This window comes from Cyanistes caeruleus, chromosome 2, assembly GCF_971803275.1.
Source record: "Cyanistes caeruleus chromosome 2, bCyaCae1.hap1.1, whole genome shotgun sequence".
In the NCBI taxonomy this organism is placed as follows: Eukaryota; Metazoa; Chordata; class Aves; order Passeriformes; family Paridae; genus Cyanistes; species Cyanistes caeruleus.
This window is the reverse complement of record NC_141702.1, coordinates 100,002,372-100,015,599: the sequence shown is the minus strand read 5'-3', so window position 1 is coordinate 100,015,599 and position 13,228 is coordinate 100,002,372. Positions and strand designations below refer to the sequence as shown.

Genomic DNA, 13,228 nt, shown 5'->3' with positions numbered 1-13,228 from the left:
TCCTTTTTGCATTTTGTAGAAAACAAGATATTCTGATAAATTGTATTTGTAAAGTATTTGATAAATACTTTACTAAAGTATTTATTTTCCTAGTTTTGTCTGCTTCTTTCATTTCAAATCCTTAAAAAAACCCCACCCCAATAAAAACCTTGGGCTATTCACAACTACACATTGCTCACACATTACACTATGTGCTGGCTAGTACTGTTCTTGACATAGGCTTTATATTTGGAAAGGCTTCACACAAATAAATTTGGATTAATTTAACAGAAAAATAAACATTTAAATTAAGAGTAAAATGTAATTAAGTTTTCCATTTAGAAAAGAACAAACCCTTTTATATTTCAAAGCAACAAAGGTCCTGTTTCAGAGGTGGAAGACAAGTTCCTTTCTCAGACACAAATACTCAAACTTCCAAAGCATGTTTTAATCAAAGCCGTAGAAGAAACCAAAATGTGTACTGGATTGGAATTCTCCCAAACCATGGCAGGATTCCTATGCCCTGATGATGTCCTGTTGAGCAGTGTTAGACAACTTTTCACCTTTCTGTGTTTTGTTCTGTTCATCTGTAGGAGTGAGATAGAGGGTATTTTCTAGAAATGCATTAAAAACCAGTAAGTTAAAAATCATTATTAAGAAACAGTACCATAACATTATGATTAGAAATATTTGCCTAGGCCCTTTTCCTTGCTTATATATTGATTTCAAGTAATCTGGTCACAGAGCTCTGTGTGGGAGCCAGGAAAGCTGAGTCAACCCTAGATCCAGTAGCTGTGGGACTTGCTCTCTGAGAACGCTTAGCCACAGAAAAGGCCTGGTCCCCTATTCTGTTTTCAAGTCCTGTGAAAGTGATTGGGATTCTTGTCATCATAACATAGCTAAAAGTAAGACTATGGCACTTTAGAGACTGTTTTAAACCACTTTCAATTTTTGTCCCTACCTTTCAGGTTTCCTACAGATACTTGCGTCTCATAATTTGAAAGGAATGTTTTCTCCCTCGTAGGATCTTACATCTCACTCCTTTTAGTTTCTTTATCAAAAATACAGTTTCAAGCTTTCAATATGAGACCGTGACAAAGTGATTTTATAGCCAGTGCTGAAAGTGACTAAAGTTGACAACAATTGTATTTTATGACAACCCCTGCTTTCATGTCCACAGCCTACTTTCTCATCATCAGCCGTGATTTTTCCCCCCCCTTTTTTTCTCTCCCCTCCTTCCCCCATGACTTTTTTCAAATGTGCACAGTTCTGTATCTCTGCGCTGACTGAAAACAAATCCTTTTACCAGAAGTGCATTTTAATGTGCAGCATGCTTCACTTAAGTCACCAGAACCTAAACTGTATAATATTCAATTTTTTACCAACCCGGGACCAAAGCTTTTTCTTGAGAGCAATGTTCATAAGAGTAGTGGAAGAATTAGTATTACAGAACTAAACCAGATTAGGAGGGAATGTGAATTAGATTTGGTAACAGATGGTGCCGTGGAAATTAAAGGTGCTTTGCGAATGGAAGCGACAGCAGCTTGCCTCTTTTCCTCTCCTGTCTCTCTCTTTCATGCGCTTGATAGACGGGTATAAATCACAACAATCCCGTCTTGACAGCCAATTTCGAGAATTTGATCTGGTTAAAGACATGGCTTTCCTGCTCCACTCACTGAAACTGGCTGCTATTTTATTTTTATACAGCACCTTGTCATATTTAGGAAAGTGGAATCACCTGCCTCTCTTTAATGAAATTTTCTTTAATTACAGTTTTAGCTCTTTAGTGTTAATTACTTTTCCATTCAGCCTGAATTCTCAGGCTGTCTCATAGGGATGTATTTCTCTCCCCCACCCCACCTCCTTGCACTATTCATGCATATGCTTTCATTTTTCTAAAGATGCTTTTCGTTGTTGGAAGTTGTTGTCAGATCCATTATAATTAGATCCTAATTATCAAAATCATCATTATTGTGTAGGAAGAGGAAGCATTGTAAACAACGGTTAAAGTTATAGGGTCTTGTTTGACAGAGCAGAAACCTTTCAGGATATACGTGAATAATAAACAAGCAAACAAAAAGCCCTACTGAAAACTCTGGGAAACATATAAAGATCTGGAGAGCAAAACATCTCCTTGGAAGGAAAATACAACCAGGTTATCTTTCCATATCTATTCCTCAGAGTCTAATCCCATATTTTTTCAGAAAAGATCAGAATAAAATTACCCTGTTTCAGTTTGCTTATGTAAATATTCATCTTTGCTCCTCTCATTCAGGTACCAGATATAAAAATCACTTTCTTGATGTGTGTCAGGATTGACTTATGGCTGCCTTAATACAATTACTTTCTTGTGTATAAGGCAGCAAGTGTAAGTGAAGGGACTGCTGTGATGCATGGAGATGCTTCTGCCATACACTAAAAGTCCTGAGTGAAAGAGAAAAATAAAAAAAAACAAAAATAAAAACCTCTCAAACTAGGAGAAGATCCGTAGTGCTGGCAACTAACAGTTGGTAGAAATAAAGCTTCCTACTGGCAGTCAAATCAAATGTAGTAACAACTCAGCGACTCCCTGCTGCTTGCTGACAGCATGGTGTAACACACTGGGACAAACATTCACTTAAACACTGATTGCAGGAAAACGTCATTTCCCCACTCCCCAAGTAGCTTTTTGGTTGCGTGTGCCAGTGCACATGTATGTGTAGGGGATATTTAAATCCAGTGGCATGTGTCTGGGAGGGCAGCACACACTGGGAGCCAGCTGAGTGTGGGGGTGGGAGAAGGATCACTTGCTTTATAAGTTCTAGTCCTGAGTCTTTTAAGACGCTCACTCTCTGATACTATTTCTGGTGTGTTCTCTCTAATCGCTTCTCCAATTTAACAGAGCCTGGCGTGCAAATTATAATTCTTCTGCTATAAATCTGCAGAAAATCGGTGAGGGAGCTGGGTGGGGAGACAGGTACACGGTGTGTGCACACCTACACTCTGCCTTTCAGCCATGGAACAAAATTGCTGCCAGAAGTTGTGAAAAATCTCATGATGCAAACTTTGACTCTCTTGAGACTGAAAGCATTTTTTGTCATCTTTTTCCTTTTGGAAAGTAATGAATGACAGCTGTGTCTCTCTGATCCGTAGTACTGGCTTTCTGACTGGTTCAAGTAACTTCTTTTGATGCTGTAATCATTTCAAAATAATCCCTCTTTAGAAAGCCTGTTATGTTCTTGAATGAATCTTTACTTTTGTAGTTTTTTATTTTTATCTCTTGAAGTAGCTGAATGTAGCATTTCCTTTTCTTTTGCTCTTTTAGCTGATTTCCCTTAATGAAAAGAATCTTCACAATTAATAGCCAACTCCTTCACACTTCCCCGTGTCCTCTGGGGGCTGGAGACATCAGGTGGATTCCACCTGATACCACTGAAATATAACCACAAGTAGAATGATGCTCCATAACAGAAAAGCACTTCTTAACTAGAGTTTTTGCTGTCTTGCAGCATGTGACATGAACTGTAAGTCTGCATTTAGACTAATAAAATCTTACTCTTCCTGGTCAGTTTACTGGTTTACATATGATGAGGCTTGGCCATCATTCTAATTGTCACATGACAGCCTTTTTGATTGGAACTTTTTGGGCATAGGAATTCTCCTGGTGTGAGTTGGTGCAGCTCTCAACTTTACTCTTGCTGCAGAGCTGTCTCTTTTCAGGGATGTTAAGTTCTGTAACAAAAAAAAAAAAATTAAAAAAATACATATAACGTTAGGCTAAAAGTAAGTAAATGAGAGAAGTGTAAGGTATTACAGTGGTAGGATGGTAGCTTCAAACTGCAGCCATGTTCTAGCTGTAAAAATGTTAGAGACACAGGAGAAAAATGTTAGAGACAAACTAAGTAGGTATATGAAGTATTCCCCAAGGTTTAAGGTTGTGTCAGGACCATAGTACACACACAAAACTCAATGAATTTTTTCTGTGTTTAACTTTGAGGTATTGTAGAATGATTTTGTTCTGAAGTGCCATCTCCCTGTGTTGCTTTCTTTTCAGTATTTGTCTCCTTTTGTTTTAAAGTATTTGAAAACTAAATTGTTGGGTCATAATGAAAAAGGTATCTTTTCCTACTTAAAGACACGAGATCCATATACATAGGCAAGTCTTTGAGGCTTTTTTTGGTAATGGCCTGCCTAGTAGTAGTGCATAACAGCTATTAGGATATTTTCTGCATTAAACACATGCTAAAATTAAGGTCATTGGTGCAATTTTTTATATATGCTTTTGTTTTTTGCCTTTCAGTTAGAGGGTTTGTTTGTTTGTTTGTGTCAGTGTGTTGCAGTGACATGTATTGGGTACAGTGGACAACTGTGCCACTGAGGGCTGGCACCTTTTCAGATGTCTGGTGTTTTGGCTCAAGGCTGTGAGGTCTTTGAGTATTATTCCTCATTTGTGTTCCTAAAAGAGTACTTGATGAAAAGAATAATAATTCTTTAGTTTGAAAAGATTTAAATTATGTTGCCTCTAAGTGCTTCAGCTTTTAAATTCAGAAGAGTTATGTTATAGTCTGTCAAACCATAGAATCTGTATGCTGCAGAGCCTGTGCATGTCTAAGGATACATTTAATTAAACCAGCATTAGTGCATCTATACAGACTTATTAAAACACTTAGTTTGTCTCAATAATATTGATTAAATAGCAGTAGTTTGTTTAATCTAAGTGTATTTTTGCTATTACTACATTACTTCCAAGTAATCAGGGTAATAGTCATCATCAGTGAAATATCACGTTAGTTATGAAGTAATGCCATAAGAATTGATTTAAACTTGGCAGGAAAGGAAGGCTTTCTGTCATATAGCGCCAAAGCCTGATTTGGACTATTAGAATGAAATTTTTACACATAACTTCTCTTCGTATAAACAGGGTGTGTTTTATAGGCTTATAGGTTATTCCGTACTCTGAGTATCCATTATATCAAAGAACACCTCAGACAGTTAATTATGCAAAACATCATGTAAGTAATTACACAGTATTATTATGCATTTAACAGTTTTATTGATTTGCCAGTTGCTCACTTACAGTATTTAGAGCTATAAACAAGAGATGCTCACCCTCAGTTGAAATAGATCCAAGGAAATGAGCTAAAGATAAATGACACTAGTATGCATTGTTGCATCAGATGTAATCCTTAAACGTAGGAGCTGTCAACAGTGATAATTTGCAACACATTGGGGTATCTCAGGATCATTTCCTTCTTGTTAACAAAGTTTATCAACCAGGAAGCACGGGGAATCAACTTGAAATAGAATGGGAAGCAATAATGAATATTTATATATGGTGGGTGAGGAGGTTTAAATAATTCCCCCTTGTTTAGGAGGGTCTGTAGTAGTTGCAAGTCAGCTACTTAAAAACTTTGCTTTTCTAAAAGTAGCACAGAAAACAAAAGCACCACTTAGATGGTGCAGATCTGAAGGGTCTGAGATAGTGGTTTGTTAGGCTTGTTTAGTTGAGCTAAAAATGAGCACGCAGTAGTGCAGTCTTCCACTGCCTCGTGTGCAGGAAGGGCTTTAGCAGAGCTTGGGTAGATGGCATACGGAGCAATAGCAACTGTTTGGGAAGCTGCATCCTCTGTCAGCAGTCATCAGCTAACTCAGGCCACTGCTGGTAACAACATGATGGCTTCAAGCATTGCTCCTTCTCTTCCGGCTGCTACCGGCTTTGACAGCTGCTCTGGAAGGAGTCACTGGCTTGCTTTGCTTTCCTTACCAAGGTGAAATAAGGAAGTTTCAAGAAAACATGAAATAAAAAATTGCAAAAAGCAATGAAACATTCAGCATTTCTTAACAACCCCCCACTCCCCAAAAGAAACCCCCACCAAACCATCAGAGCTGTTCTGTTTTGCATCAGGTACTCCTTACTACATGGTTGTACATGTGTGTTGATTATTAAAGACCTTGAGCCTAATAACAGTTTTGTTTGTGCACTCATAGGACAAGATTAGCAATACTTTGCAATTAATGATCTCATCCACTAGGTTAACCAAGCAGGCCTTACCATATTTCTTATTAAAAGAAGAAATCCTTTCTTTTCCTTCCTCCAACTAAGCCAGTGCACCTTAATGCAATGATGATATGTTAGACCCAGCAGTTGTCAAAGCATCGTATTACTGTGATGCCATAATGACACCCTGTCTCTGTAAAGTAGTCATGTTTTCTCAAATCACACGTTGCACCGTTGATTTCTGACATGACACTTCATTCAGTCACTTTCCTTTTCTTCAGCATCTCCATTCTCTGACAATAGCAGCTGGTGCCCATTTTCCTACTAAGTGATTCACATTTTACCACTTTACTAGAGTGCAATTAGCTGAAGCAGAAAAAAAAAGCTCAGTGTAAAGCAGCTCAGCTGAAATTGTTACTCAGCTCTTTAACAGGACCTGGTGAGTGTCTTGAGGTGTTGTCATGGGTGTCTGTGCGAGAAGCAGTGTTTTGGTTTCTTTGCACACAAATGTTTTTCTCTCTGTTACAGTCAGGGAAACCGAGTATAGGAATTCACTGGAACACGCTCTTTTTTGTCTACTGATTTTAGTAGAGACCTGCGAAATGATACTGAAAGTAAGCACAGTACTTAGAAGGAAATGTGGTATTTATAGTCAAAGTGAGGATCTGACTTAGATTCCTGACTGCTGTAGACTTTCTGTGTCACTTAGACAAAGAGATTCTTTAATGCATTAGCTTTCACAGTTAAAGTCTAAGGATAGCAAGACCTTTTTGGTAGACATCCATGTGAGAGGAAGGTATTGGAGGAAAATCAGATGGATGGTACTGTTAGCGTGAAAAGTACCTAGGTGTGCATAATAACACCTACCTTGCTGATGCTCCCACATAGTAGCTGTCATTACAAATGTCAGCTGCTAAAAACCTGTTCTGATATTTATGGAAATAGGGCAATTCTCTCCCCAAGAAAAGAAAATACTTTACATGCAGGTAAAAGTGGACCTTAATATTGCTCTGCAGTAAAAGTGGTCACTTTAATTATTGTAGCTAATTATTACTACCAGTGATACCACCAAATATTACCAAAGCTCTGAAATAGCAAATAACGTTTTAAGCAGAGCTTTTTCTTCTTGAAAAACAAATGTAAAATGTGTTCATGGATTATGAGGTATTGGCATGTTGTTTTGACCTCCTTTAGGTATTGGTGTAAGGGAGATGAGGGCAAAGTAACTTCATGAACCAGTTATATATATAGATGGAATATAAAGAGCTCCCAGTAGCTGGAATGAAGCTTTCTAAAGGCGATAAATCATAATCAGATGCAGTTAATTTTTACATTCCACTTGTATATTGATACTGATTTAGCCAGTGTCAGCACTGTCAATATCATTAGTAATGTGGCAGGTAGATGGAAATATGAATGTGATTGCATTAATAAATTCTTAATATATTCAGCCTTTCATAAGCACATAGCATTACAATTTATTCGCTATTGTTTAAGACTGTTTTAAAGAAGAAGTTGTCTATTGCAGTGCTCTGTCATTGTATCTTTCTGCCAGCAGATCCTGGCTTCAGGTCTTTCTTAAATGAAGAAGTTTTGAAGTAAATTTAGTGTAGACATGATGAGTTAATGCTGTATATTGCCTATTAGCTATGCCTTGCAGCACCCTATATATTTTCTCTTGTATATGGCCAAGGAAATGCTTCTAGAGCCTGTTGTTATTTCTTCTGAAGCTACTCAAAGAGTTTACCTGAGATTTCCCACTTCTTAGAAAACTTACTTTAGAACAGCCCACCACAAATGGAACTGCCATTTATTTGACGTAAAATCTAGCAAAGAGAAAAAACAACCCCACCAAGGCTTTAAAATAAATACTGTACGTTTTTATATGACACATGTTATTTCTATTCATAAACCTTAACTAAATTTAGATTTTTATTAATCCAATGTGACCTAAAAATTTTGCATTAACAGCACAATGTGGAATTGGGCTTATTCTCTTTGAATGCAGATAAAGCCATCATCTTGAAAATAGCTCTTTCTGACAAAAAGGTGTTCTTTTGAAATAAAGTCTTATTCACTACATTCCTCTTAGAGTTAATGTGAATTTTAGTGCCTCTAATTTTAGATTGAAGTGAGGTCTAGAATAAAACCCACTGGCTGACAATTGAATTTATAGATAGTTGTGAATATTTCAGGCTTGAATAATAGAGCTGTAGAATTTCAGACACAGAGAGGAAGAGAGAATTAAACTCCAACTGTAGTTTTACACTATAATGCAATGGTGTCTAGGAATTCTTCAGTGTAACGAGCTAAGTAGTAATTAGGAGGGAACTGAGGGAGGGATTTTACAGAGATCTAGCTTAGGCATTATTCCAAATGTTCAGCATGATAATTTGATGGTGGTCACACCTGCCATCCGTTTTAGATGGCTCTTGAATTACTTTTGTTCAGAAGTGGTGCAGTAAGGAAGGAGTGAAAGCCGTAGGTGTCTGTTGCCCACCCACAGCCAGTACCCAGCCTTGTCACTGTTTCACCTTCTGGGGATTGAGAAAGTTTTTGTTCTCAAGAGTCAGGTGCTGTTGTTTTTGCTTTTCCCTGGAACAGTTAATGTTTTAACCACATTTACGCTTCACCGGTGTGCACCAATCTGGTCTGTACTGTTGAAGCTGGGGTCTAAAGCAGCTCAGTCTGGGTTGGTACCAGAACCTGCTGCTTCAGAGGCATCAGCAGACTGGCTTTAGCATAGGCAGCACTGGTGATCAGATTTTAATGCTTGTTAGAATTGAGATGGTATTTTGGTTCTGACTGCTTGGAGTGGGAGATAGCCACTTCTGTACTGACCAAAACAACATGCAGTTGACCAGCTCATTAATTGTAAATGGTTTTATTTTTATTTTTTTTCAGGAACAGGAAGGGTGACATTCAGGCTAATTATTGCACAAATTAGGTTTAAAAAACCAGCAATGGAAGTTTCATACAAGAATGTGCCATCAAGCTGGTTATGACAGACTGTAGGCAGTGACTCCTTGTGCTGTATTTTGAGGCTTTACGTGTGGAGTCTTGGCAGAAGGGAGATGTAAAAAGAACCGAGTACCTGTTTAGTCAATAAAAGAATCTTAGTGTGTAGAAAAATAATACAAAATACTAGTTGGTAAAATGTGAAAGTTAATTGCTAATTTTGATCATAGCTGTATAAAATCCAGTGTCAATGCAAGAGGATAGAGAGACAGGAGACACCATGTTTTAGTACTCTAATAACTTCTAACTCTAGTCTGAGATCGTAATGTATGTGAGAGCGGTCCAGTAATTATAAGGTAATAAGTGGAGTGGTGCTGTAAGTGCTCTAAATTAAAAGGAATTCGCAGAGCTGCTGTAAGTCAGTGCCGACCCGCTTTCTTTCAAACGTTGACTTGAGAAAAGTGCTTAGCCTAGAGTGCAAGTAGAAAGACAAGAGAGAGCTATCTATTAATTACAGCACTCATTAACAGTGACGGCTACAAGGCAGCAGATGCAGAAGAAAAGGCACACGCTACTGCAGGCTGGCAAGGGGATTTCCCCCCCTCCAGTTCTTGAGGAAAGGACAGCACAAGCAGGTGGTCCACTGTAATAAGATATTTTCACGGCTTTAACCTTCCCATTTCCTTGGTTTATTTGCTGACACCAGATAGCTTGCACCTTCCGGCTCCCTAAATACGCCCTGATTTTAAGTTTAGATGGTAACATTTCTGTACGTCAGTCTGGCTGTTTTCCAAATATACAGGTTGGTTGTTTTTAATAGAATTTTACAGTAAAAATCACAACATTAGGGAAGTCTAAATAAAATCCGTGAGCACTGATTTTAGGGTGAATCTCATCTTAAACACTTATCTTTAATGACAGGTCAGGCTTTGATCTCCATTACCCCTACTGGAAAAGAAGCCAACTCTTTTGATTTATGTCCTTTTTCCATTGGTGAATTTGGTTCCAGATATTAAAGTAGAAATTGATGAAATTTTTTTATTCTTAAATAAAAAGAAATGGAAAAATGGAGACAAGATTTCAAAAATTACTTCAGAAAATTATGTCAGTCAAATTATCTTGACTTATATATTTGCTTAGAAAATACAAATCCATAGCTCCAGGTGGTATTACGGGATAGTTGCTTTTCTGCAGTTAATGTTTCAAAAGAAATGTTCATAACTATTGTCTGAACTTAGGCAGCTTCTGAGAGTACTGTCAGGAAAATGCTGGATAGGCCATTTGCTACTGTGGTCTCATAATCACAGCTGAAGAAAACAAAGATAATACCTGAATTAGAGCTTTCTAATTATTATTGTTATTTTTGTCCTTCGTTCACCCCAATATGTGTTAATAGTAAAAAACTTGGGATAGAAATAGACAAATATTTCTCCCCCTGTACAGTCCTCCCTGTACAAAACACTAATTTGTTGGATCAGATATTGTATGGTTTTATTTCAGATGCTTAATTCTTAAACTGTGAGAACTGAGACAACAAAATCTCACTTTCTGAAAGACTAAACTTTTATGTAAAATTTCCTCTAATACATTTTTTTAATTTGAGAATGGAACACATAAAATGTCAGATACTATAGAGCTGTAGATATATGGGATAGTGGTGTAGTTATTACTGGTTAGTCTGAGCATAATGGCTAGAAAGTAATTGCAGCCACAGCTGATGAATCATTTCACTTAGATTTTGTGAAAATGGAGTTCAGCTGTAATTATTTGTTAGAGTACCCCGTTGATGTGCTACTCTGTTACTAAATAGCCATATCTATAATAAAGCAATATTAATGAAGAAAAAAAAGGATTGCAAGGGGACTTGCTCTTCAGTTATTGGATCAGATCAATAGATGATGGATACGTGTTTTAGTTAAGTGTCTTGACAAATATTAATTACAGAGCAGAATATTTATGTGATTAAACTGGAAAATATTTGTTTCTGATAATGGCGGAATTTACAGAAAGAAACTATAGATGGAAAAATGAAGACATTTAATGGCCAAGCCATCTAATAAGAATTTTAAAATTTTTTGACTTGCTTGATGACAAGTTCAGAATTTAGAGTTGATATGAGGTTGACATGTAGCCTAGAGGGCAGGTGGAGGGGACAGCAGAAGGATCTGGTCTCTTTAAAGTTTTTGTTTACTGCCTGTCTGGAGCTTTGACAAAGCTCTGTCATGCCCTTATGCTGATTACCTTCATGTAGAACAAGAAGTATTGACTAATGAATGAATGATGTGCAGTCCCTAACCCTTCCAGAGCAGCCTTAAAGAGCACTGTCTTTAATACACACATTCTTCTTTCTCTCTCTCCCCACTGCAGGCTTCTCTGCAGAATGTCAAGCAAAGATCGACACATTGATTCCAGCTGTTCGTCGTACATCAAGACGGAACCGTCGAGCCCCGCCTCTCTGACGGACAGCATCAACCACCACAGCCCCGGTGGCTCCTCCGACGCCAGCGGGAGCTACAGTTCCACCATGAATGGACATCAGAACGGGCTGGACTCGCCTCCCCTCTACCCCTCGGCCACAGGGCTCGGGGGCAACGGGCCGGTCAGGAAACGGTACGATGACTGCTCCAGTACCATTGCTGAAGACTCACAGACCAAGTGTGAATATATGCTGAACTCGATGCCCAAAAGACTGTGTTTGGTGTGCGGTGACATTGCATCAGGGTACCACTATGGAGTGGCCTCCTGCGAGGCCTGCAAGGCTTTCTTCAAGAGGACAATTCAAGGTTGGTTATTTGTTAAGCTTCCTTTCTTTTGCTCAGAATGAAAATGTGTAGTCTTTGGCTGAAGCCTATTAAGACTTCAGACTGTGCCTTTCCATTCTTTTTACTGCTTGGTCCTACAAATGTTGCTTATGAAGAAGTCCCTTTGGGCTTCTTTGGGAGTCCTGTCTGTCATGTTTAGTCCAGTGCCATGTTTATTTTGATTTCAAAAAACTGAAAAACACTGGAGCTAACCTGTGGATGTCCAGTTTTGTTTTCTCATTTCCATAAGTGATTGTTGCAAAGAAAGTGGAGTATTTTCTGAAGGTTGTCATGGACGCCTCTTGAACACACCTTGTGATTGCACACAGGATCATGCTCATGTGTTGCTCCTGGATACACCACTACTGTACTTAAATTGCTACAGAAATCCAGATTATATTTGTTAAAGAACCAGTGCATGTAAAATTGGAACAAACATGCAGTGGTGTAGTGTGCTTTGTGCATATCAGTGTATTGGTAACTGGTCTTTCACCCACTATATACAATGGCCTTAAATGGGTTCATCAAATAACTGTAAAATCACGTTCTAAGGAGAGTAAGTTGGCAGCTTTTGGTCTCTGCTCAGTATTTTTTACTAATCTGCTCTTGATACCTATTTCAAATATGCCACATATTTTGGCATAAATTAGTACAAATGGGAAAATTTGCATGACTGCTTCTTCTAGCTTCAGAACCTATGGAGACAAAATAACCTTCCACTTTGATTTAGATATCATCCTTTCACGTAAAATTGAAGGTGCTTTATTTAAAGAACATGAGGCCAAGCTTGGCCTGTGCAGGAATATAGTGTCACATTAAATTAAACTCAGACTTCAGAGACTAAAATTAGGTTGCTAAGTCCAAATTTAAGCTCCTCAATAAAACCTGCTTGATTTTCATACATGTTGAGCACCTGAAATTCTCAGGAAAGGCAATGCAGTCTGGTAATATACTTTTCTTTTTAAGAATGAATATAAAGTGAGTTTCAGTTTGTAATTTTACATAACCCAAAATTTAAAACATTTCATCAACATTTCTTAAATATAGTGTTTCCATATTTAATGTAAAATTAATAAGGAAAAATAATGAATGCTAATTTGATTTATCTATTGCTGAGGCAGTGGCCATTTTATTCTTCTGCCTTCTATTTTGCTGCTAGGAAGATTTGGGTCTTTTACAGCATGAAGTACTCATTTTATGAGGGTCACAGGGCCGCTAAAAAGAAACATTTGACTTCAGTTGTTCTAATGTAGCTGAATGTTACATTGTTGGCAACCAGTAAACAAAGATTCCTAGTGGTGGCCTGGGTTTATATGTAAAATGAGCACACACATAGAAACAGTGTGCCCATTTCAAGTCTCTGTTTTGGAAAAAGCAAAAAAAAAAAAAATAAATAAAGAAGAGGTAGGTGATTTCACTTGACCTTGAAGAACATTTTCAGAAAAGCTCAAAAAATTTTTCTGAAGCAATTTGTATTTTGTGATTGTTAAACTTCAATCACCAATTTCAAATA

At 37.7% G+C, this 13,228-nt stretch overlaps 1 protein-coding gene across 48 annotated transcripts in view; it reads left to right on the top strand.

Annotated features, from left to right (window-relative positions):
* The window catches only part of ESRRG (estrogen related receptor gamma), a 392,986-nt gene that overhangs the window by 259,680 nt on the left and 120,078 nt on the right, over positions 1 to 13,228 (top strand). For all 48 annotated transcript variants that reach the window (XM_086878677.1, XM_086878688.1, XM_086878702.1 and 45 more), the window contains one exon: positions 11,282 to 11,697. In XM_086878677.1, the coding sequence (XP_086734803.1) occupies positions 11,282 to 11,697 (416 nt within the window). The remainder of the gene's footprint in view (positions 1 to 11,281; positions 11,698 to 13,228) is intronic.